The sequence below is a fragment of the Somniosus microcephalus genome, chromosome 16 (assembly GCF_052327205.1).
Source record: "Somniosus microcephalus isolate GS21.2 chromosome 16, FLI_Smic_1.0, whole genome shotgun sequence".
NCBI classification, from domain to species: domain Eukaryota; kingdom Metazoa; phylum Chordata; class Chondrichthyes; order Squaliformes; family Somniosidae; genus Somniosus; species Somniosus microcephalus.
Window position 1 is genome coordinate 48,281,236 of NC_141002.1, and position 26,072 is coordinate 48,307,307.

Consider the following 26,072-nt stretch of genomic DNA (forward strand, 5'->3'; position numbering starts at 1 on the left):
CATAAGTGCAGTTGTAAGAGAGTTGGGAGAGAGTTTTTTCCAGGGTCGGATACAGAAGAAAGTAGGGTTGGGGGTTGTGGGTGGAAGGGGGAGGTGGGTGGAGAGCGATACGAGGAAGTGGTCAGGGATGGCCTTGTCTGCAATTGACATGATAGGAGTAGCGAGGCCACGAGAGATGGCAAGGTCAAGGGGGTGGTCGTGAATATGGGTTGGGGAGTTTACATGGAGGGAGAGATTAAGGGAGGATAGGAGGCTAGTGAACTCAGAGGAGAGAGAGCATGATGAATTGAGATGGAGGTTGAAATCACCGAGAATGAGAAGTCGTTCGGTGTAGAGGCTGAGGGAGGAAAACAGTGAAGATAGCTCAGTAACAAAATTTTTTTATTATCAGTACCTGTAATACCTAAGATCATAAGGATGAATTCACCCTTTGGGTAATAAGCTTGAGTTTTTTTTATGTGGTACCAAAGTCTTTATTTGTTCTCTGTTTTTTGCATTGAAAATAATTTTTTTAAATAATTTTTTCTAGGTACAAACTGGGCTTTTGCCGCTTCTGCACCGTCAAATACACTCCAAATACCAATGAACTGGACAACATGTTTGTGCATCTTACAAATGTTGCTATACAGAAACATGGGGTGAGGCCTGGTTAAAAAATCAAAAAATCACAGTGCTCGTCATCCGGGAGGATTCTGGGTCACCGGTGCCAACTTCCTCCCCAACTCTCAGTGGTGCAGAAAAATCTCTCAACGGTAGTTTTGATACAGGCCAATGTCAGGAGCTGTTATACAAGTGATGTGGATTTTCCCAGGGAAGTCAGGAGACTTGTACGGTATACCATTCCTTTTATGTATAGCTACAAGACTGTAGTGCCAGTGAGTGGACAGCAAAACATAACTATATGCCTGTGATTCCCCACATCGTGAGTTCTTGAGCTAGCAAACAGAGCCCAAAAGATTCTCCACAGGGAAGGAGAGAAATTTGCATAGTCTCAATTGACTGGAGTGTGGGTTGCAGATAGGTTATTGAACTTTAATGGGCCAATTTTGTAAACCCTGCCCTGATGAGCAAGGCTCTACCCTGGGAGAACTGCCTGTCACAAATAATGTTTTCCTTCTTTCTATATTTTAGTTTATGGAACCAGCCAGCCATGCATAAGGAGAACTTGTGAGACCCCAACCAGCAGCACAAACTCAGAAAACTGGCTCCTAAGTTTCTTCTACCCACTCTCCTTATGTCGTCTTCTTGAAACACACCCCTTCTCCTAGCTGAGAAAACTGTTCCAAACCTCTGCCAATATTAATTTAGTCATCCTAGCAAATAGTAGCCTGGGACAACTCCCTCCAATTACCACTCCTCCCACTGGAATAGGCAAGATTTTACTGCTCTAGGCATGCATCAGATCACATGCTTGAAATTCCAGTATGCTGCCTACAATTCTTTGGAAAAGATGTTCAAATCAATGTTTGTTTCTGCTGAACTTTGTGCTGATGAAAGTGAGGAACACACATAACAGAGAACAACATCAGTTTTCCATTTTTTGCCCTGATGTAAGATGCAGCATGGATGAGATGGAACAAAAAGTTCTCTTACACTGTGCTTTAACCCAACTTCAGAAGACTATCCCTGCTTCACAGTGAGCATTCCTTTTCCCATACCACCATCATTGGCTTCTCTGAATGCAACTACTAATTTGGTGTCAAGTAGTGGCAAATTATGGCTAATTTTGTGACAGAGATTCATTTTCATTGGGAGCTATTTTGAACTCTTACTGTGAGCACCGACAGAAAACTTTTAAATTATGTTCCTCTTCTATTTTTTAAAGGATGACTACAATCCCATTCATGGTGGGAAGTGGACTGTGGAAAATTTGAAACTCTACCTGGAGAGCACACGGGGAAAGAAGGTCACTGATAGACTGTTTGATGAAATTCACTGGATGATTGTACAATCACTCAAAGCTGTAGCTGTGAGTATAACTTTGACATTTAGTGACTATTCAGAGCAGGAAACAGGTAGCTGTGAAAGCTGTGAAATGACGGCCGGGATTTTCCTTAACTCAGCGGGTCCGTGGCGGGCGATGTCGACCCCACTGCTGGCTCCATCCCACTCTGTGAAATGGCCAGCGACCTCGCCCGCCACAGACCCGCCCAGGTAGGGGAAATTGTGGCCTATGTTTTTAGTCTAACATGGAAGGAGGCAGTGCTGGATCCAGTTCTGTTAAATTAAAAGAAGAAAATGAAAGATGCAAAAGAAGGAAGGAAAGAAAGGAAGGAAGGCAGGAAGGACTGACTTGTATTAATATAACACTATTGGTAGACTCAAAGGCCGGGATTTTACTAACCTTGGCGGGTCCATGACAGGCGATGTCGGTGGCGGGTCCTGACACCGCTGCTGGCTCCATCCCGCTGTGTAGAATGACTTCCCATTGATTGGACTTGTTAAGCCCGCCCGGCACGTTTCCCAGACAATTAGAGGAAGTGAGTCTGGTGACGTCATTTGATGACGCGTCATCAGCTGGTTTCCTTAAAGGGACCATGGCCAAATTAATTTTGACATTTGTGCTGTCGGTGTTCTACAGCATTGAGGTGCTGCAAACACTGATAAGCACTGCACAAAGGCACAGGGCTGTACTCAAGCTCTCCCATGACTCCCTCCATATGCTTATGGAGGGAGTCACAGAACGCAGGGAGGTCCTCTTCTCTTCCCATGGGCAGAAGAGATCTCCCCAGGAGATCAACACAGCCTGGCTGCACATTGTAGAGGAAGGCACAAGCAGGGATGTGGTCAGGAGGACCTGGGCGCAGTGCCACAAATGTTTCAATTATCTCAGAAGATCATGAAACATTAGTACAAAGCCACACTCAACCTCATCCTGCTGTGCCTCTCATCACATCCCCATCACTCTGCCTTCCCTACCCTACTCCTGCACATCCTTACTCACACCAACTTACCTTGCACCTCCACCCATCCCTCTCTATCTATCTATATTATCACATCCCCATCTCACTAGCCACCCCTCACACTCACCCTCATCCTAGTGCAATCATACCAACTAACAACACACAAGGGTAGGCACTTGGGTGTCTTATGCAATGTTCATGTAAAGTTTCTGTTAATGTGATATCAAACATTGAAACCTTTATTTTCAACACTTTGCATTCTTGGACAGATTTGTGTGGCTTAGTGAGTGGCAATGAATGGTGAGACATAACGGTACCCCTGCAATGGTCATGAGTGTGAAAGGAATGGCTTGGGCATTGTAGGGATGCTTTATGGTGTTGGTGTGGGGTTGTGCCAACCTGGCGCATCATGTGGCAGCCAGGGTGTACAGCATCAAGTGAAGTAAATCTGGCCATGGTGAGGTCATCCCTGGCCTCCCGGGCAGCAATGTGCTCGGGTGCTGATGCCCCCTGTCCTGTGCAGCATCAGTTGATTGCGGAGAAGGTTGGTGTTGTTGTTGATGTTGCTGGTGTGGTTGGTGCTGCTGGTGTTGGGGCTGATCGTGGTGGGATTCTGAGGACCAAGGTGAGAGAGTATAAAGGGCACCATGCTGATGGAATAGATGGCAGGTGAAGTAGAGATGACAGAAGCGATCTATCAATGGTGAGAGAGGTAATTAGGTCAGAATGGGATGGAGACTTGTGTAAAGATTTGCAGCATGGTAAATTTGTTGTGGAAATGCAGTGAGGAAGAGCTTGTGGCTGAGGGAAGATTTCTCTGTAAGGTGGGAGCTTTTACTTTACATGTGAAGCTGTCAAGGAATCAGCTGGAGCAATGGCCACGGAACTCCCACTTCAGCTTGACTGGCGTCGTCCAGGACCAGCGTGGACCCCATGGGCAAGCTGTCAAATGAAAAAGATAAGCTGAAAATCATTCTTAAGTGGCTCTAAACAAGCCACTAATTAGTTGAATTGGGTCGCTCGTCGCTGTCTGTCAGGTCTGCTCAGCGCTGACAGTCCCGACATCAGGAAGGGTGTGTGGCGGCGGGTTCACAGCGGGGTCCCGACCCGCTGAGGAAAAAAAAACACTTTCCCACCCTACCCGCCACCGATCGCGCCCACTGACCCGCAAAATTCCGGCCGAAAACATTAAAAAGGACACTTAGTACATAACCAACTCTGTGGGAGGATTTTAACCCCCAAAAATGGGTGGGTTTTGTGGTGTATGTGCCTTTAAGAGCAATTATGGTGTATGTGCCTTTAAGAGCCCCAGGTGTGCGTAATGCCGGTAATTGCCACTTGGCTATATAAGCCTGTGTATTGTGTATATCCTTTAGAAACCCCCCCCAGACTTGCTTAGTAAATACCTATGAACCAACTCCTGTCTTCAGTGTCTTTACCTACACGGACACTACAGTGGCGACGAAGTGGAAACGGACTTACCTGCAATTCGGCAGCACCTCAAGGACATCGATTCCTCCAGCGTCCAGAAGACTCAAGGAAGTAAGAGAAACTGTGGTTTCACCAGCTGGCCAAGCTGGTGACAGGTACTGCGCTAATCCTTCCTGGGCGTCAGGCTGGAGCTCCAGCGGCGGGCTCTACAGCTGAGACAGGCAGCGAAATCGGAGGCAAGCAATAACGGACTGGGAGGGTGCACTCGAGAGACGGCCGGCGCGGCAAGCAGGTCAGCGTTTAGACCTCCGTCGGGAACGAGTCTCCAACAGTGAATAAACGGAAACCACAGTAAAACAGCGTTGTTATCGGTAGCAGCGGCGGGAAAGCGCGGGAAGCGCCATATCGTTGCTACAGAGAGAAGGAAAAAAAAAGCGCGGGAAGCGCCATATCTTTTCTGAAATGCCTAAATCTGGTAATATTGAGGCTTTTGATGGCGAAATAGAAGATTGGACCACATACGTGGAAAGAGTAGAGGTTTATTGCACTGCAAATGGAATAACCGATGAAAAAAAAGCTTCAGTACTTCTGAACTTAATGGGCGCGAAGACATACGGGCTGTTACGAAATTTAATCACTCCAGCCAAACCAAAGGACAAGACTTTTAAAGAAATTGTTGATACCCTGCAGGAGCATTTAAACCCAACACCGCTGCTGATAGCGGAACGATTCAAGTTCTTCAAGAGAAACTAGGAACCTTGAAAGGCATCACCGCCTCAATAAAAGTGGAAGATACAGCAATTCCAAAAATTTTTAAGGCAAGACCGGTGCCATACGCAATATGTCCGGCAGTCGAGGCAGAGCTGAAGAATTTGGAAAAGGCAGGCGTATTATCCAAAATAGATTGGAGCGAATGGGCAACACCCATCGTTCCAGTCATGAAAAAAACATTGAAAAATAACTCTGAGGAACAGAAAAAAATTCGCATCTGTGGGGACTTTAAGGTGACTGTAAACCCGGTCCTTCACACGGTACAGTATCCTCTTCCGAGGATAGAAGATATTTTCGCCTCACTATCCGGAGGGAAACGTTTCACAAAAATTGACTTGGCACAGGCATATCTACAGATGGAGGTTGAGGAGACCTCTAAAAAGTATCTCACAATAAACACACACAAAGGCCTGTACCAGTACAATCGACTGGTTTTTGGAATAGCATCAGCTCCAGCTATCTGGCAAAGAGCTATGGAGCAAGTCCTGCAAGGGATTCCGGGGACTCAATGCTACCTAGACGACATCCTTATAACAGGAGAAAACGACAACGAGCACCTTACCAATTTGGAGCAGGTGCTCACTAGGCTGAAAGAACGGGGCCTACGAGCAAATCGCCCCAAGTGCGAATTTTTCCAAAATCAGATATCATATTGTGGCCACATAATTAATAAGGAAGGGTTGCATAAGTCACCTGAAAAAATTGAAGCAGTTATAAAAGCCCCAGCACCTGAAAATGTTTCACAATTAAGGTCATTCCTGGGATTAATAAATTACTATCATAAATTTTTACCAAACTTATCAACTATTCTACACCCTCTTAATGATCTTCTACAGACAGGAGTGATTTGGAAATGGAACGAAGACTGTAAACGTGCCTTCCATAAATGTAAAGACTTAATCACATCCGAGAAAATTTTGGCTCATTACAACCCATCACTACCAATCAGACTGGCGTGCGATGCATCCCCTTACGGCATAGGAGCGGTATTGTCCCATAGATTCCCTGATGGCTCGGAACGGCCGATACCTTTTGCGTCACGCTCATTGAACTCAGCTGAGCGTAACTATGCCCAGATAGACAGGGAAGCACTCAGCCTGGTATGGGGAGTGAAGAAATTCAACCATTACCTACACGGACAAAAATTTACCTTGCTGACTGACCATCAACCCCTCATCTCCATATTCAACCCTAAAAAAGGTGTCCCCATTATGACGGCACAAAGACTACAGAGGTGGTCCCTTTTTCTAGGGGCACACCAATACAACATTGAATACAAAGGGTCAAAACAGCATGGGAATGCTGACGGTTTATCACGCCTACCGTTGCCAACGATAGAAGAGGCACCTACAGTAGACCCAGTAGAGATATTCCACTCTACCATAGTGGAATGTCTACCGGTGACAAATTCTGCCATTGAAAGGGAGACAAGAAATGACCCTACTCTCTCACGGGTCTACGATTTAACAGTGAAGGGATGGCCAGCACATGGCGAACCACTGTTGCCAGCATTCTCGCAAAGAAGAGAACAGCTGTCAGTGTGCCGAGGAACCTTGATGTGTGGATCCAGAGTGGTGATTCCACCCAAACTCCAGGATAAAGTGCTAAAGGAGCTTCACGAGGGGCATCTGGGTGGAGTGAAAATGAAGAACCTAGCTAGGGCGTTTGTATGGTGGCCAGGTATCGATGGAGACATCGAAGACATGACCAAGAGCTGCCTAGGATGCCAGAAGGTCCAAAATGCTCTGCCACAGGCCCCTCTACATCCATGGGAGTGGCCCTCATCTCCCTGGCAAAGGGTGCACATCGACTTTGCTGGTCCATTTATGGACGCAATGTTCTTAATCGCAGTTGATGCACACTCCAAGTGGCCGGAGGTAATAAAGATGTCCTCCACCACCACGGAAAAAACCATCATAGTATTAAGGACCATATTTGCCAGGAATGGGCTGCCGGAGCAGATATGTTCTGATAATGGACCGCAATTTGTGTCCGAAGAATTCAGAAAGTTCTTAAAAGAACAATGGGGTAAAGCACTACACATCCGCCCCATACCATCCCGCCACCAATGGATTGGCTGAAAGGTTTGTCCAGACCTTCAAGAAGGCCATCAAGGCCATGGGTAATGAAGACATAAAACTTCAGCACAAGGTGGATAACTTCTTATTTGCGTATAGGAATGCAACACATATGGTTACTAACCAAACTCCCGCCATGATGTTCTACAATAGAAACCTAAGATGCCGGCTGGATTTGGTCAAGCCCAACATCCGAAGGGACGTGGAGAACCGGCAGTTTCAGGGCATGAATGAAAGGCCAACTAGGGCCTTCCAGATAGGCCAACCGGTTTTGGCCCGGGACTACCGTACCGAGAAATGGCAGCCTGGAACTATCTGCACACGATTAGGACCACTGATGTATACCGTGGACATCGGAGACAGCATAATAAGGCGCCATGCTGACCAAATCATCAAGTCATCCGAAAAGGGACAACCTACACCACCACTCTATACATCTAACGATGAAGTAGAGATACCCATATCTACCTCCGATCCGGTGATACTGGAGACCCGATGAACCCGACACTGGCCTTCAAGCCGAATCAGCCTTGCCAGAAGAACCTACTACACCACCAGAAACTACTACACCCCCGAGGCGTTATCCGGACCGAGTCAGGAAGCCTCCTGAGAGACTAACTTATAATTAATTAATTAATACAGCAATGTATATTATTTTGCATATAACATGTAATTAATAATTACTTAAAATATGATGTACTAGTTAGCTAGAAGGGGAGGAATTGTGGTGGTGTGCGTAATGCCGGTAATTGCACTTGGCTATATAAGCCTGTGTATTGTGTATATCCTTTAGAAACCCCCCCCAGACTTGCTTAGTAAATACCTATGAACCAACTCCTGTCTTCAGTGTCTTTACCTACACGGACACTACAGGTTTGGATCAGGTGGGATGTGAAAATTTTAAAACTCGCCCAAGCCACCTCAAACCTGCCAACTTTCAGTTTTAACGGAGGCGGGACCCGGCATGGGGGGCAGGCAACCAACCCGCTCCCAGGAGGTGGGTTGGTCATTTAAATATTACAATAAGGCTGCGTGCCTCAGATTTTATCTGTCTTCCAGGTTTAACCCTGGCGGCTGGGTTTCCCGGGCCCTGCAACTAAAGGGAGGCGAAGACTGCTGCATGGAAGAGGTAAGTATCCCCTCCACTTTCCAGGATCGCCGCCCCCCCTCCCTTTCCAGAATCGCCGACTCCTCCCCAGAATTGTTGACCACCCCCCTCCAGGATCACCTCCCCCCTCCCACCCAGGATCGGACCCCCGTGCTATCACTACCCAAGCCGCAGGCTCCCTACCTGCTCCACTGGAGCATTCCCCGCTTAACAGGGAGCCAAGCCTGTCATTCAGGCTGGCTTCCGGGCAGGGCACCTGCTGGAAAAAAAAGACACAGGAGTTAAAACTCCACAGTGTGCGGGCCCGACCACAAATCCTGCACACCTCCCGCTCGGAAAACTTGTCCCAGTCAAGATCAGGGCCACATGTTTCTCTTCTTAAATTGTAATTTTCTGGATTATTTATAAACTTGCAATAAATATTACATTTAGATTTATCTTCCCAAATTGTTTTGTTGTTCTAATCAATTGATACTCATTTTTATATCAATATGTAAAAAAATCTTCCAATATTTCCCCCAAAATTGAATAGCTTATCTTATCAAGTTTATTTTAAATACCTGTACTTTATTTTAAGAGTGAAATTGAGATTCTAATTGGATCATGCTTCTTTCCCAAAATAGATTGGATCCTCAGAAGGTTTATCTAGAAATGGCTGGAATTAGGTTATTTGTGGTTCTGATTGCAGAGCAATTACTCCTGCTGCAAAGTGCTTCTGTGTTGATACTGAGCTCAGCTGTAGTCCTCCCTCCCACCCACCAAGAAATGGAATAGATGATTTATACTCGCTGTCTTGGCTTACAATTAAAGAAAGGCCACTTGGACAAGGTACCCAGAAGTCTGGTGTTACCTGTGGAAATGTATCCCAACAGGACAAAAGGAGAGAAAAAAGGGGGAGGTGGTGGGGGTAATAAAGAAAAAGTGAATTTTCAGCAGCCCACTTTGGATTCCCAGTTATGACACTCAAATTTAAAACTCATTCACACTTCATCTCTACTCACATCACTGAAGAGTAATTCCAAGTCAGTAAACCAAGAAGGAGCATTGATGAGATTAAGACTAATGAAGTTATTGTGGATGGCATGAGGAAACAGCTAAAAGACTTCTATGGGTTGAAAAGGCAACCTATAGAGTCATGGGAGGTAACCATGTGGGAGATAAATGCTACACTTAAAAGGGATGTAAGAAAGAATGTGACGATTTGAAGAAAAGAGCCACAGTTAGGATCACTCTCAATTATCTAACAGTGCTATATATGGGTATTGCTGATAATTACCTTACATTGGTACCAATTGCTATCCAAGGAGTTTGCAGATGTTAGCCATATTTGGCAGAATAGTTTCACAGAGGAGTACTGTTCATCTGAATTTATTCAATAACTTCCTGGAAGTGGAGCACAAAAGAGAGGTTATGAGGAAATTCCGGGATACAAAACACAGACATAGCCTGTCCTATTACAATTGTGGAGCCCTGCAAGCATTGGGATAATTTTTCTGTCTCTTGCCCAAAGCCATGAGCTAACAAGGAACTGGGTGCAACTTAAGAAGCACGGTCCTGTTCCTCTGTTTCTATATGCCACTGTTGGAAGCTGAATCTATTGCATTGCTAGAACATCTCTGAATCTCACCTCATGGTCATCCTAATTGTTTTTGCAAGTGTGTTGAAACCAGACTTTTTTCCACCTTGAAATGTAGACCTCAATTCCTTTGCATCAACAGTGTGATTATTTTCTATTATATTTTTGTCTTCTGAATGCAAATTGTGGTAGTCTTCGGGGATAAGGGAGTTGTCATCATTTCGCCTGGTAACCCATGTCTATCAGGAGCCAACCTAGTATTCTGTTTTCTCGACCGTACTGACACTGTATTGGGCAATAACAAGTCCTAATGGTCAGCTTCTTATGCCCTCAAATCTCCCAAGCTGCAGTCTCCTGTTAACTCTGCTCGTTCTTTACCAACACTTGACACTTCACCCATTCTGCTGTGCTTGTGGAAAGATTCTGCTTTGACACTTTTGTTAAACTTTGCTGTGTAACAAGTGCTTAAAGAGCAAAAAAAAACAATTAACACTGGGTTAGACTTGTATACTCCCAGAGCAAATTTGTAGATTTTGTGTCTGCTCCCATAACATCAGCTCACAAAATTGCTGCACTTTCATGTACAATTACCACTTGTACACACAGCAAATGAAACCCCAATGTTTTAGCTACGAGGGAAAAGAAAAATAAGGATAGTTGGAGAAAAAATGGAAAAATAAAGCAAAAAGGAACTAAATTTTACCAGAGAAAGAAAACTGAATGTGATATCACAGATTTGTTGTTATATTAGGTTCAACTATTTTTTTCTAGTTGAATAAGCATTCATTTAGCTCTATATAACAAAACCATGCCAAGTCAGGAGCTGAAGCTTATCCATCCATAATCATTAAATTACAGAAAATTGTTTGAAGCAAAGAATCATTTGCATTAATGATTATATGTCACCTTGAAATGTACTTTTTTGTTATCTTTTTACATTTGTGGTATTTAATGAAGTGATTAAAATATATTATGGTCTCATTGTGAGGGATTAACTCAAAGGCTTTCAAATGTCAGTGTTTCTGAAGAGGAATGTTTGAGTGTTTTAATCATTTTGCACAAAAGCATTGTGATATCTCCAGTACAGTACTTGTTATCGTCTTGTATTAAATAGTCATTGTATTGCACATAGAAGCAATGTCCATTTAATAATAAGCATTGCACAAGGGACAAAAATTATCTTCTGTTTGAATCGTCATCCATTTAAAAGTCCTTGCTTCATTTTAACATTCATGCAGATTGTGACATTTCATCTGTACATTTTATCCTTCTTGTTTTTGCAGCCAGTGATGACCAATGACAAACACTGCTTTGAATGTTATGGTTATGACATTATCATTGATAGTACATTGAAGCCTTGGCTCATTGAGGTAAACGGCATTGAATAACTGAAGATTGACATTTATGTAATTCAGTGATTTATAACTGCTGTTGTTAACTGCTTAATTCAGTTTTAGAAAAAAGATAATAATATTGAATAATAAGTGTATATAATGGAGTCAAAAAATCTTGGCCCCGCTCCACCATTGGAACCACAGTGGAGCAGGCCTTTGCTCCTGACCCCACTTGAACATCCAGCTCATCTAATTACCAGGCCAATGGTGGATACCCACATTACTGTGGGTGCATATTGGGCACTCACTGAGGAAAAACATGTGAAAAGTGGTGCTGGCAAGCCACTTTTTAGGTTGGCGGTGTCATCAGCCATTTGATTGCCCCGATTGGCCCTCTTTACAAAGGGTTTGAAAAGCATACTGCTGCCAGGATTTTAAAGGAGATCCAGGACAAGACACAGGCCTAGACCTCATGTGGGCCCTACGTCTGCTGCTGTATACTGGCTTCATTCTGACCTCCAGGTTGCTCAGCGTTAGAGAGGCCAGGGAATTCTCTCCCTTGGCCCCATCTACTTCGATATCATGAGCCATGTTTGGGGCGGGCGGAGGTTCTTTCCCAAACAGGTCTCAATGGAAAGCTGTGCCCTGGATTGGGACTCAACATATCCAGATCCCAGCTGATTTCCCACCCTCTCTGCTGCACTCCTGGACGACTTATGCCGGGAGTGTACCACTGGGGCCGTGGAAATTCGGGGCCATAATCTAGGCTGACACTTCCATGGAGTACTAATGAAGTGCTGCATTGTCAGAAGTGACATTTATCAATGAAATGTTAAACTGAGACTCTATCTGTTCAGATGGATCTCGTCGCCATTTTGAAGAAGGACGGGGCATCATTACTCATAAAGAATAGTAACCAAAATAGGGGATGTATCTTATTGCCCATGTAACTGTGCTCTTACATGAGTCATTAGCTTCAAAAGAGGGATGAAAGAAGATCCCCTTGTAAGCATGAGGGAAGGGGGGAGGACTGTTATCAACAATCAGTAGTTTCATGCAGATTAAGTTTATATGTTCCAAATATTTCCATTCTTGTAAAATCAATTCTCCCCGATGTAGGTTAATGCTTCTCCTTCACTGGCATCCAGCACAGCTAATGACCGAATCATGAAATACAATCTCATCAATGACACGTTGAATATTGTTGCGCCTAATGGTGACATCCCAGATTGCAAGTTCAACAAAAATCCTTCCAAAGAGGCTCTTGGAAATTATGTCATCCTGTAAGTTATTCATAAATTATAATCTAAACCTTACGGTTTCTTAAATAAAAAAGTTAATGAAATCATAATTGTCACAAAATTTTTCCAGAGAAAATACAGAATAGTCCAGTTTTATACCCCTTGAGATATACCATGAAAATAAATTCAAGCCAATTGCTATTTCTTCTTTATTTTGCATCCACTATACACAATAAGAGTATTGCCCAGCTTGATAGGTTCTGGGGAAAGCAGTCACATGAAAAAGCTGTCTTGATGCTGCAAATAGGTGATGCAACATGTGATCGCCTCTTCCTAAATCATATAAAGCCCCAGGACCTACGCCAAATGCACTAGTTCATTTTCTCCTAGCTAAAGCTTACTTGCTCCTAGCTAAAGCTTATTTGCTCCATTAATCAACAAAAGCTTGGGACAAGGTCTAATCATGATACTGTGACTTGCCAAATTTGCCTTGAGTTCATGAACAGCTGAATTATACTTCCTGTATTATTTCAAACAAGATATGCAATGACAGTAAGACTACAAAATATATCCATGTCCAGTTAGGACTTGCACACATTAATGTCAGACAACATTGAAATAGATCCACCACTGACCAGTGCTGAAGATGCTTTTAAACCCCTGCGTATTAGGAATTCATTGATACCAACTGGCATTGAGAGAACATCAACATTTGATTGGCACTGAAGGAATGGCAGCACTGACAGGCACTGAGTTTAATCTAAAACCAGAGGCAAATTACATCTGATCCTTCCAAGGAGGAAGCTGCCACAACTTGTATTTATATAGCACCTTTAACATAGTAAAATATACAAAGTACTTCACAGAGGAGAAAATGAATCCCAAGTAGGGGAAAAGGGTTAGGAAGAGTGACCAGAGACATGGTCAAAGAGGTGAGTTTTGAGGATGCCTTTGAAGGATGGGAGAGAGGTAGCGTTTAGTGAGAACATGCCAGAATATGAGGCCAAAATAGCCAAAGATGGAAAGATGGGAGGGGGAATGCAAAGGAGTCCAGAATCAGAGGAGCAGACGACACGTGCTGACATGTAGGGCTGTTGAAGGTTGCACAGATAGGGAGGGGGTGAGATCATAAAGGAATTTATAAATCAGGACAAATACTTTGAATTTAATGGGGAGAAATTCAGTATAGCCCCGTTTGGTGCGCTAACTTTGCCGCCCGGAAAAATTAGTGCCCCCGCGCCAGAAATTGGTTGGTTGCGCCCCAAAGGGAAGCGGGGGGCTACTGGAGGCGCCCCGCCTCCCTCTTGGGGCGCTGCGAGTGAATATCGTGGCGCTACGTGCCGCAGCGCAGCGGCATGTCGCTCTGCGGTATTGCAGGCCTTCCTCCCCGTCTTAAAGGGGAGGGGCCTTGTGCAGCGTGATCTGGGGCCCAGCTGGGCCCCCGGGGATCGGGAGTGCAGGCAAAAGAGCCCGGCACTCAAGAGAAGTGCCGGGCTCTTGGAGAGCAGCCGGCACTCCGCGGGGGGGTGTGGGGGGGTTCCGGAGGCCGGGGACGGGAGCGCAGGTAGGTGCTGGCAGGCGGCCAACAACAAAAATGGCCGCCCCGCACCTCGCCTTTAATTTGCACCTCCCCGGCTGCAGGTACGCCACCCTGACCCTGTCGGACATAGCGTCCGGTGGTAAATCAGGGGGCGCTCCCGAAGATCACGGCCAGGGCGTGAGTGGGGCGCTATGCACACCGATGATGTCATCGCCAGCGGCGCAGCACTAACGGTTAGCGCCACCACTAACCTCCCGCTGAATTTGGCGGGAGGCATGGGCAGTGCCGCGCCCGGGCGCCAGTTGGTTTGCGTCCCACTTAGCGCCCTCTTAAGGTGCTAACGGGTGGCGCAACCAACTGAATTTTTCCCCCAATGAGTTTGGGGAAGGAAGCCAGTGCAAAGGGGCGAAAGTGGAGCTAGTGTGGGCAGCAGAGTTTTGAATGAATTATAGTTTATGTAGGATGGAACTTGGGAGGTTGCTAGGAAGAGTACTTGGGAGTTGATGTGATGAAGGCATGGCTGAAAGTATCAGTGGCAGTAGGTGTGTGGTAAAGGTAGAGATCAGCAATGTTATGGAGGTGGAAACAGACAGTCTTGGTATGGATAACATGTGGGATTTGAAGCACTGCTCAGAGTAAAACAGGGCACTGAGGTTGCACACAGTTGAGCTCAGCCTGAGCCAGAGAAGCGGCAGAATTTGGGGCTAGGGTGTGGCGTTTTTGGTGGGAGCCAATCAGGATGGCTTCTGGTTGGCCAATATTAGGTGGTGGCCATGTAATCAAAGGTAGTGGTGAGAAATAGAGCTGCATGTTGTAGACAGACATATGGGGCTCGATTTTGCCATTGGGGCGGGCTGGGGGCATGTCAGCCGCTTTTCTTGTTAGCCACCCGACTCCAATTTGATGTGGGAAAAATGTGCGATTTTTCACCTAATTGGGCAATTGATTTCCAGCGTGTGGGAACCCCTGGCCCACTTAGTCTTTCCATCCTGAAAGTCGCCTCCGATGATGTCATCAGTGCTGGTGGATTTAAGGCCTGCAAGCAGCCTTGCTTCTTCTGCAGACTGCAAACCCTTTGCTGTGATAGATTCCTCCAGCCAATATGTCCTGCAGTAGGCCAAAGTCTGCACCCAGGTTCGATGACGCCGCCCTGCAAGCTCTGGTGGAGGGAGCAAGAGGAAATAAGGAGGTGCTCCTCCCTTCCTCAGGGAGGAAGAAGCCTCCCCAGCAGACAAAAGCTGTGTGGATGCAAGTGGCCCAGGAGGTCAGCTCTTTGTCTATGTGCCGCAGAACCTGGCTGCAGTGCAGGAAGAGGTTTCATGACCTTCTGCACACTGGAAAAGTGAGTATGACTTTCCCATCACCCTCAATCTGATCCCCATTGCCTCTCCTCACCAGCACTCAGCTTTGACAACCTCTTCCTCCACATCCCACTTGACACTGACATCCCTGCACCCTTACCCATTCCCTCTCTCTATGGTCACATTCACCTAACTATTTGACTATGCAGCCCTCACACTCTGTGATGCTATGAAAACAACTTACAACACACAGGGAGGGCCCTTGGTCTTGCCACCTCACTCCATCTTTGTCTCCTTCTAACCATCAATGATATGGATTCTCTACACTCACTCCTTCATTCTCACTCAAACTCCACTTGTCTCCCTCATTGCAGGAAAAGAGAGCTCACAATAAGAGGGAAAGAGCGAGGACAGGAGGAGGGCCACCCTCAGTAGCCCAGCTCACACCTTGGGAGGAGTCGTCCCTGGAGATCGTGGGAGTGGAGGAGGATGCGCAAGTGGGGGACGGACAGACGGGTACATCAGAGCAAGCTGGTGACAGAGTAGTTTATCATCTCTCTCATTGACATTGCATGAGTCACTGATAATGATTCTGATGCTCTAACAAATTGACTTTTGATCATCTGCAATATGCAATGTGCACGTAACCTTGGCCTCACATCTCTGACTCTTTCCTTTACTCCCCCACAGGACCATCGCAAGCACCCGTCCCCACTATCCAGGAGGTACAGCCTGAGCCTCCAGACTCCTCAGAGGAAGCTGCAACCTCTGAGGGCGCAGCGTCAGCAGAATTCAGCGCACCCAGCACCAGCGCAGACACTCACACCTCGGTGGGACCTTCGCAAGATAGTGCAGTGTTGTCACCTGGTGTATCACAGCTCACAAGTGAGCATCAGCAGATGGTGGAGACAGGGACAGCAGTGGAGAGTCCCAGTCGGAGGGCGCAGGACTCTGCCAGCTCGGCTCAGCTGCATGTCGACCCTCTGCCTCCGGGTCCATCCAGAAGAGCAGTGCTGGAACTCCAGGAAGAGGTGCAGGAGTCTCTGGCAGGTTTTGTCTCCAGGGTCGCTGAGAGTGTGGAGCGAATGGAGGAGTCCATCGCTAACATGAGCAGAGCCTTTGTGGAGGTGTCGGTGCATGAACGCATCACTACAGAAAGGATGGCAACCTCCGTGGAAAGGATGGCTACCGTAGAGGACAGGATGGCTACGACCATGGAGGAGCTTAGTCGCCAGGGTCGTGAAAACATGGTCATAGTTCAGAATAGACTGACATCTCTTGAGGAGCGATGGTCAGCTATTGAGCAAACAAACCAGACCTTCAGGCAAGTCCTCGGGAGTAGGACTTCCAGTACAGAAACGGGTCCTCATGGCCCCCCTGAATTGCAGCAAGGTGCTGTCAAGCCACTTACTAGCTCTGAAGTGGGGCTGACCCATGAGAGGGATGTTGGTGGCGTACAACAAGGAAGTGGGGGCTCCTCTCCAAGCGCTCACACGACCATGCCACTGCAGAGCCCTCGGTCAGAGCCCCACCAGAGTCCCCACCCAACTGAGATCTGCATCTCAGCCCCTGCACAACCGCAGGAGCAGAAGACTGTTACCGATCCCTCACAGGTTCACAACCCCAGAGGAAGCCCGCCAAAGGTGTCGAGACAGGAGCAGCAAGAAAGTGAGCAAGGGGACTCCACATCTGCTGAAGCCACAGGGGAAGCACCACGTAGGAGCATGTGTAAGAGGAAGATAATGCACAAGTAGTCACAAGGGTAGTCTTGGGTGTAATGTTGTGTTTATTTTTAAAATGCCATCACTTGCTTATTGTCATAAAAAATTCTGATGGCAAACTGTTGCAGCTGTGGCGTGTGTCATTTCGCAAATGGGACTTCCACATTGAGGGCAATCGCATTGCGTTTAAGCAGACTTTGCTAAGTGGCAGAAAAAGTCTTTTAAGTGCATTTACTGAATTTTAGTGAGTAAAAAAGTGAATTATTTGAAGTAAGTTGAATTTTTTAGAGTAAATTAAGCTGTTGGGGAGTTGAAACCGGAAGTAGAATCCGGGTATAAAAAGGGGCGGGCTTAGTGCGGTAGCGCTGAGTGCGGTCGCATTGAGTGTAAGTAGAGTTTGGTAAGTGGCAGAGTTCGGGTAAGTTGGAGGTGAGGGGGTGCTTGTTGCTCTGTTTTGCTTCCCCCTCTCAGGCTAATCCAACACTGCGGACGTGGAGCAGTGAGACAATTCAACCGGATAGGTCCCCCAGACAGCTTCCACGAGGGAGGTTGGTGATCAACTGGTTGGTAGGTTCTCTTCCTTCTCTTCTATACCTTTAAGTTGGTAAGTCCTATTAAATAGTGGTGTAATATTATCATCTATATCGGGGCAGAGGGTCTTCATAACTAATAATAAGAAATTTAATTAATTACACAGATATGGGTGAACAGGTGATGTGTCACTGTTGCGAAATGTGGGAGCTGGTGGACCCCATTGAGGCTCACGGTGATTACATTTGCGATAAGTGTTTGCTGCTAGAGGAACTCAAGCTCCATGTTAAAGAGCTTGAGACCGAGCTTCAGACACTGCGACACATCAGGGAGGGGGAGAAGTTCCTGGACTCTATGTTTCAGGAGGTGGTCACACCTATGAAATTAATTACTGCAGATGTAGTCCGTGGTCAGAGACAGGACGGTGTGACTACGAGTGAGGAAGGTACAGGGATCCAGGATGTAGTGTTGAAGGAGCCGCAGCCCTTGCTCTTGTCAAGCAGGATTGAGGTTCTTACTCCCTGTGAGGGCAGGAGCGGGGACTGCAGGGAGGATGAGCAACCTGGCCACAGCACCGTGGTGCAGGGGGCCATTCAAGTGGAGGGAGTAAAAAGAAATGTTGTAGTGGTAGGGGATAGTATCATTAGGGGGATACATAGGGTTCTCTGCAGTCAAGAGCGGGAGTCCCGAAGGCTGTGTTGCCTGCCAGGGTTAAGGACATCTCTTCTGGGCTGGAAAGAAACTTGGAGTGGGAGGGGGAGGGGGAGGGGAGGATCCAGTTGTCGTGGTCCATGTTGGTACAAACGACGTAGATAGGACAAGGAAGAAGGTTCTGTTAAAGGAGTATGAGCAGCTAGGGGTCAAATTAAAAAACAGAACCTCAAGGGTAATAATCTCTGGGTTATTACCTGAGCCACGAGCGAATTTGGCTAGGATAAATAAAATTAAAGAGTTAAATGCGTGGCTCAAAGACTGGTGTGGGAGAAATGGGTTTTGCTTCTAGGGACACTGGCACCAGTACTGGGACAGGAGGGAGCTGTTCCGCTGGGACGGACTCCACTTGGCCAGTGCTGGGACTAGAGTCCTGGCGAATCATATAACTAGGGCTGTAGAGAGGGCTTTAAACTAATTAGTTGGGGGGAGGTTTCTAGAGAGCAAATAACAGAAATGACAACGGAGAAGGTCATAGACTTAGGTAGCAGTGGGGAAATTAAAAAACAGAACGTGTCAGGAAGGGACAGAAGGTATGGAGTAAAAGGTAAAGTAGTAAAAGGGGAAAAAACAGGAACTAAGTGTCACAAAACATATTTGAAAGTTCTTTATCTGAATGCACGTAGCATTCGTAACAAAATGAATGAGTTAACGGCACAAATAACTACATATGGGTATGATCTTGTGGCCATTACAGAAACATGGCTGCAGGGTCACCATGACTGGGAATTAAACATACCAGGTTATTTAACAATCAGGAAGGACAGGCAGGAAGGGAGGGGAGGTGGGGTGGCTATGTTAATAAAGGAAGGAATCACTATAATGCAGAGAAATGATATTGGGTCAAAGGAGCAGGATAGTGAAACAGTTTGGGTAGAGATAAGGAATAATAAGGGGAAAAAAACACTAGTGGGCGTAGTCTATAGGCCTCCGAACAGTTGCAACTCTGTTGGACGGAGTATTAATCAGGAAATAGTTGAGGCTTGTAATAAGGGAACATCTATAATTATGGGGGATTTTAACTATCATATTAACTGGACAAATCAAACTGGGCAGAGCAGCCTTGAGGATGAGTTCATTGAGTGTATTAGGGATGGGTTTCTTGAGCAGTATGTAACTGAACCGACCAGGGGGCAAGCAACCTTAGATCTGGTCCTGTGTAACGAGACATGATTAATTAAAAATGTCCTAGTAAAGGATCCCCTTGGAATGAGTGACCATAACATGGTTGAATTCCATATTCAAGTAGAGGGTGAGAAGGTTGGATCTCAAACAAGCGTGCTGAGCTTGAATAAAGGAGGCTATGAAGGTATGAGAGCGGAATTGATTAGAGTGGACTGGGAAAATAGATTAAAGGGTAAGACGGTACATGATCAGTGGTGTACATTTAAGGAGTTATTTTACAACTTCCAAAAAATATATATTCCACTGAGGAAAAAAGGGTGTAAAAGAAAAGATAGCCATCCGTGGCTAAGTAAAGTAATTAAGGATAGTATCCGACTAAAAACAAGGGCATATAAGGTAGCCAAATCTAGTGGGAGGATAGAAGATTGGGAAGTCTTTAAAAGACAGCAAAAAATAACTAAAAGATTGATTAAGAAAGGGAAGATAGATTATGAAAGTAAATTAGCAAAAAATATAAAAACGGATAGCAAAAGTTTCTATAGTTATATAAAAAGAAAAAGGGTGGCTAAAGTAAATGTTGGTCCCTTAGAGGATGAGACTGGGAAATTAATGGTGGGAAACATGGAGATGGCAATAACGCTGAACAAATATTTTGTATCAGTCTTTACGGTAGAGGACACTAAGAATATTCCAACACTGGACAAACAGGGGGCGAGGAGCTAAATACGATTAAAATCACTAAGGAAGTGGTACTTGGTAAAATAATGGGACTTAAGCCGGATAAATCCCCTGGACCTGATAGCTTACATCCTAGGGTCTTGAGGGAAGTGGCGGTAGGGATTGTGGATGCATTGGTAATAATTTTCCAAAACTCCCTGGACTCAGCAAAGGTCCCGGCAGATTGGAAAACTGCTAATGTAACACCCTTATTTAAAAAGGGTAGTGGGCAGAAGGCTGGAAACTATAGACCTGTTAGCCTAACATCTGTGGTTGGTAAAATGTTAGAGTCCATTATTAAGGAGACAGTAACGGGACATTTGGATAAACATAATTTAATAGGACAAACTCAGCATGGTTTCATGAAGGGGAAGTCATGTTTGACAAATTTGCTCGAGTTCTTTGAGGAAGTAACATACAGGGTGGATAAAGGAGAACCAGTGGACGTAGTGTATTTAGACTTCCAAAAAAGGCATTTGACAAGGTGCCACACAAAAGATTATTGCTCAAGATAAAAAATCACGGGATTGGGGGTAATATTCTGGCATGGGTGGAGAATTGGCTCTCTAACAGAAAGCAGAGAGTTGGGATAAATGGTTCATTCTCAGACTGGCAATCAGTAACTAGTGGTGGTCCGCAGGGGTCAGTGCTGGGTTCCCAACTCTTTACAATCTATATTAACGATTTGGAGGAGGGGACCGAGTGTAACATATCAAAGTTTGCAGATGATACAAAGATGGGAGGGAAAGTAGTGAGTGAGGAGGACATAAAAAACCTGCAAAGTGACATAGACAGGCTAAGTAAGTGGGCAGAGATTTGGCAGATGGAATACAATACTGGAAAGTGTGAGGTTATGCACTTTGGCAGGAAAAATCATAGAGCAAGTTATTATCTTAATGGCAAGAAACTGGAAAGTACTGTAGCACAAAGGGATCTGGGGGTCCTGGTGCACGAAACTCAAAAAGTTAGTATGCAGGTGCAGCAAGTGATCAAGAAGGCCAATGGAATGTTGGCTTTTATTGCTAGGGGGATAGAATATAAAAACAGGGAGGTATTGCTGCAGTTATACAAGGTATTGGTGAGACCGCACCTGGAATACTGCATACAGTTTTGGTGTCCATACTTAAGAAAAGACATACTTGCTCTCAAGTCAGTACAAAGAAGGTTCACTCGGTTAATCCCGGGGATGAGGGGGTGGTCATATGAGGAGAGGTTGAGTAGATTGGGACTCTACTCATTGGAGTTCAGAAGAATGAGAGGCGATCTTATTGAAACATATAAGATTGTGAAGGGGCTTGATCGGGTGGATGCGGTGAGGATGTTCCCAATGATGGGTGAAACTAGAACTAGGGGGCATAATCTTAAAATAAGGGGCTGCTCTTTCAAAACTGAGATGAGGAGAAACTTCTTCACTCAGAGGGTGGTAGGTTTGTGGAATTTGCTGCCCCAGAAAGCTGTGGAAGCTACATCATTAAATAAATTTAAAACAGAAATAGATAGTTTCCTAGAAGTAACGGGAATTAAGGGTTACGGGGAGCAGGCAGGAAATTGGACATGAGTCTAGGTTCGGAATGGTCATGGCTCTGTGGGTAGTGGAGCGGGCCCAGGGGCCATGTAGCCTGGTTCTGCTCCTACTTCTTGTGTTCTAATTCTGTGTTAGATTTCAGGAGATGGTTTTATTCCTGTTCCTGGCTGGGGTGGAGATCGCCTTTACAGAAGGTAAGTACTGTAGAAAATATAGGGACAGAGTGATCTCCTGGAAGAGTTTCGATCGCCTAGATGGGTCGGAGAGGAATTTCCCAGATTTTTTCTCCCAAATTGGCCATTGGGTTTTTTATCTGGTTTTTCGCCTCTCCCGGGAGATCACATGGGTTCGGGTGGGATGGAGAGTGATAGAAGATTTGAGGTTAGGATCAGATCAGCCATGATCTTATTGAATGGTGGAGCAGGCTCCAGGGGCCGATTGGCCTACTCCTGCTCCTATTTCTTATGTTCTTATGTTCTTATGAGGGCTTAGGGCAACTTGCAATTGTCAGTATGGTGGTCAGAGTGATAGGAATCCGCAGGTTCTTGGCCATTGTCGATGGTCTGATAAGAATGTGTGAGGCAGAAGTGTTTGATTGTGCAGGCTAAGCAAATCTGGCCAAGATGAGTGCGTCCCTTGCACCCCGGGCAGCAATGTGGTCGCGCGATGGCGCCTTCTGGCCTGTGCAGCTTCAGGTGGGTGAGCAGCAGCTTGGAGCTCCTGTTGTTGCTCCTGCAGTTGGTGCTGCTGTTGTTCAGGGTTCTGCTGCTGCCGTGGCTGGTCTTCGTCTGAATCTGATGTCCAGGAGGAAAGGAAATAAATGGATCCCATTCTTCTGGTATATACCTCAGTTGAGGAAGTGCTCATTCAAGGTGGGGAGAGGGGTTTCCCACTGGAGATGGGCCGTCAGGCTCCAAACTTCCACAACAATGAGTAGGCCTGTTAAAAGTTCCCCCAGACCTGAGACAACAACGTTCTGCCATCTGCAAATGATGATTGGTGAAAACTCCTTTTTAATGGTGGAGCTGCAGCTGTTAGTAAGCAATCCACTTGTGCTGCCGCCAGGTTTCACTGGCGTGTTTCAGAGGAGGCGTGCAGCACGTGGGAAAACTGTTAAAATCAGAAAGGCCTCTCAAAATGGGATTATAGAGGCACTTAACTGGTTGTTAAGGGCCTATCCCACCTCTTGGAGGCAGGATGGAGACGGGGTCAGAAAATTCGCATGTGGGAAAATTGCTTGGAGGTGGGATCGGGCCTGCCCGCCAGTTTTAGCGATGTTAACACCTCACACACCTCCAATCCCGCCTCCTCGGGCCTGGCAAAATCGAGCCCATGGAATCTGATTCCATTCCTACAAACAATATTACTGAGGGGAAATATCTCATAACACAAGACTCCCCTCAGAAAGGGAAACTTTTGCTCAGAGCATTTGGCAATGATTTTGGATAATACTACTGAAGCAACCCTGTTGTCAGTTGGCACTGGGTACCATTCAAACTACACTCCCTCATGAACAGTCAAAACAAAGTGTAATTGTTCCTTTGAGAGATATAGGGAGGCCTCCCAAACCATAACCCAAGAAAGTGATTTGAAATGAACCCAGTTTTGAATTCCACACCCTCCACGAGGAGATAACTTGCATGGGTGTGGGCACCAACTTCTCCATTTTCATGGTAGGGGTCTCCTCCTTCAGACATTCACAGACTCCCTCTGGGGAGAAAGATTTGACGAAAGTGATGACAATATGTCAGGAAACCGCAAAGTACTCCGCTTGGCCAATTCATCCCCCTGCACAAGACCACCATTGACTTGGTGAAATTAATAAGAATCATGTTCCAAAGAGAGCAGTCTACACTCCCACAGACACAGCAGGTCCTTAAGCATTCTTTAGAATATTCCCATCTACCCAGAGGTGCCTGGAAATAGGACTCTCCAATATGTTTAGTTAAAGACTGTAGCCCTACAAATTATTCAATAATACCTGAGGATCCAAAGGGAAATATTCATGGCCTAATATCATTTCAAAGGTTTCCCTGATTTAATTCGTTTATCTTTTAGTAAATTTACCTGGTTCTGATAACTCATACATAGCAGCTAATAATGGAATGTATTGCTTACGATCACATCATACCCAAAGCACAATGCACATTAGAAAAATACAAAATCACTGATGAATCCTCAGCTAAACAAATATAGGGTGACCATATTTTCTAAACCGAATCCGGGGACACACAGGGTGGGAGCACAGCAAAGCAGCCAGGATGGAAAATGTAGGTTGTGCTGCGTAGCGTGGCATAAATGTTGTTATTTTGATGCAAACTGAATCTGCAAAAAGCAGCGCCAGAACTTTCTGCCTGAATAATGCGGCCGCTGTTCTTTCAAAACTGAGATGAGGAGGAACTACTTCACTCAGAGGGTGGTAGGTCCATGGAATATGCTGCCCCAAAAAGCTGTAGAAGCTACATCATTACATAAATTTAAAACAGAAATAGACAGGTTCCTAGAAGTAAAGGGAATTAAGGGTTACGGGGAGCGGGCAGAAATTTGGACATGAGTCTAGGTTCGGATTGGTCATGACCCTGTGGGTAGCGGAGCAGGCCCAGGGGCCGTGTAGCCTGATCCTGCTCCTATTTCGTGTGTCTAATTCTGTTAGATTCAGGAGATGGTTCTGTGATAGTAGATTGGCGGTTAGGATCAGATCAGCCATGATCTTATTGAATGGCGGAGCAGGCTCGAGGGGCCGATTGGCCTACTCCTGCTCCTATTTCTTATGTTCTTATGTTCTTAACATCTGCCGGATGCAATCACCGGCTCCTCTCCCTCCTCACAGTCCGACACTCACCCGCACCATCCGAGGCCCCAATCACCGGCTCCACCCCCTCCTCACAGTCCGACACTCACCCGCACCATCCGAGGCCCCAATCACTGGCTCCTCCCCCTCCTCACAGTCCGACACTCACCCACACCATCCGAGGCCCCAATCACTGGCTCCTCTCCCTCCTCACAGTCCGACACTCACCCACACCATCCGAGGCCCCAATCACTGGCTCCTCTCCCTCCTCACAGTCCGACACTCACCCACACCATCCGAGGCCCCAATCACTGGCTCCTCTCCCTCCTCACAGTCCGACACTCACCCACACCATCCGAGGCCCCAATCACCAGCTCCTCACAGTCCGACACTCACCCACACCAATATAATAGCAAAATACTGCGGATGCCAGAAATCTGAAATAACAACAGAAAACGCTGGAAAAACTCAGCAGGCCAGGCAGCATCCGTGGAGAGAGAAACAGAGTTAACGTTTCAGGTCTGGGACCCTTCATCAGAACTGGAAAAAGTTGGATATGTAACCGATATTAAGCAGGTGCAGAGACAGGAGGGCATTGAAGGAACATACTGTGCTTTTGAAAGAGGCAGGAAAGATAAAATGTTGCAAATGGGAATGGCAAAATCGTACAGCATACAAAATGGGGGCAGGGGTTATAGTTTGAAATTGTTTAACTCAATGTTGAGGCCAGAAGGCTTTAAAGTGCCTAATCGAAAGATGAGGTGCTGTTCCTTGAGCTTACATCGATGACTGTATCAGTGCCGTCTCCTGCTCTCGCCCTTAACTTGATAAGTTCATTCACTTTACTTCCAATTTCCACCCTTCCCTCACCTACACATGGTCCATCTCCGACTCTTCTCTTCCCTTCCTTGACTTCTCCGTCTCCATTTCTGGCGATCGGCTTTCAACAAACATCCACTACAAGCCCACTGACTCCCGCAGCTACCTGGACTACACTTCCTCCCACCCCACTTCCTGTAAGGACTCTCCCAGTTTCTCCATCTCCGCCGTGTCTGTTCTGATGATGCCACCTTCCATACCAGTGCTTCCAACATGTCTTCCTTTTTCCTCAACCGAGGATTCCCCTCTACTGTGGTTGACACAGCCCTTGACAGTGTCCGTTCCATTTCCCGCACTTCTGCTCTCACCCCTTCCTCTCCCTCCCAGAACCATGATAGGGTTCCCCTTGTCTTCACCTTTCACCCCACCAGCCAGCCTCCACATTTAACGGATCATCCTCTGCCATTTCCGCCACCTCCAACGTGATCCCACCACCAAACGCATCTTTCCCTTACCTCCCCTTTCAGCATTCCGAAGGGACTGCTCCCTCTGCGACACCCTGGTCCACTCCTCAATCACCCCTAACAGCTCTTCCCCTTCGCCTGGCACCTTCCCGTGCAAGCGCAGGAGATGCAACACATGCCCTTTTATCTCCTCCCTTCCCACTGTCCAGGGCCCCAAACACCCTTTCCAGGTGAAACAGCGATTTACTTGTACTTCTTGCAATTTAGTATACTGTATTCGCTGCTCACGATTCAGTCTCCTCTACATTGGGGAGACCAAACGCAGATTGGGCGACCGCTTTGCGGAACATCTCCGTTCAGTCCATAAGGGTGACCCTGAGCTTCC

The 26,072-nt window shown here is 46.2% G+C and overlaps 1 protein-coding gene across 3 annotated transcripts in view; it reads left to right on the top strand.

Moving 5' to 3' along the window:
• Positions 1–26,072, top strand: part of LOC147106135 (polyglutamylase complex subunit TTLL1) — a 101,531-nt gene that overhangs the window by 63,454 nt on the left and 12,005 nt on the right. For all 3 annotated transcript variants that reach the window (XM_086008946.1, XM_086008947.1, XM_086008945.1), the window contains exons 6-9: positions 530–638; positions 1,826–1,969; positions 11,151–11,237; positions 12,321–12,484. In XM_086008946.1, coding sequence (XP_085865072.1) covers positions 530–638; positions 1,826–1,969; positions 11,151–11,237; positions 12,321–12,484 — 504 coding nt within the window. The remainder of the gene's footprint in view (positions 1–529; positions 639–1,825; positions 1,970–11,150; positions 11,238–12,320; positions 12,485–26,072) is intronic.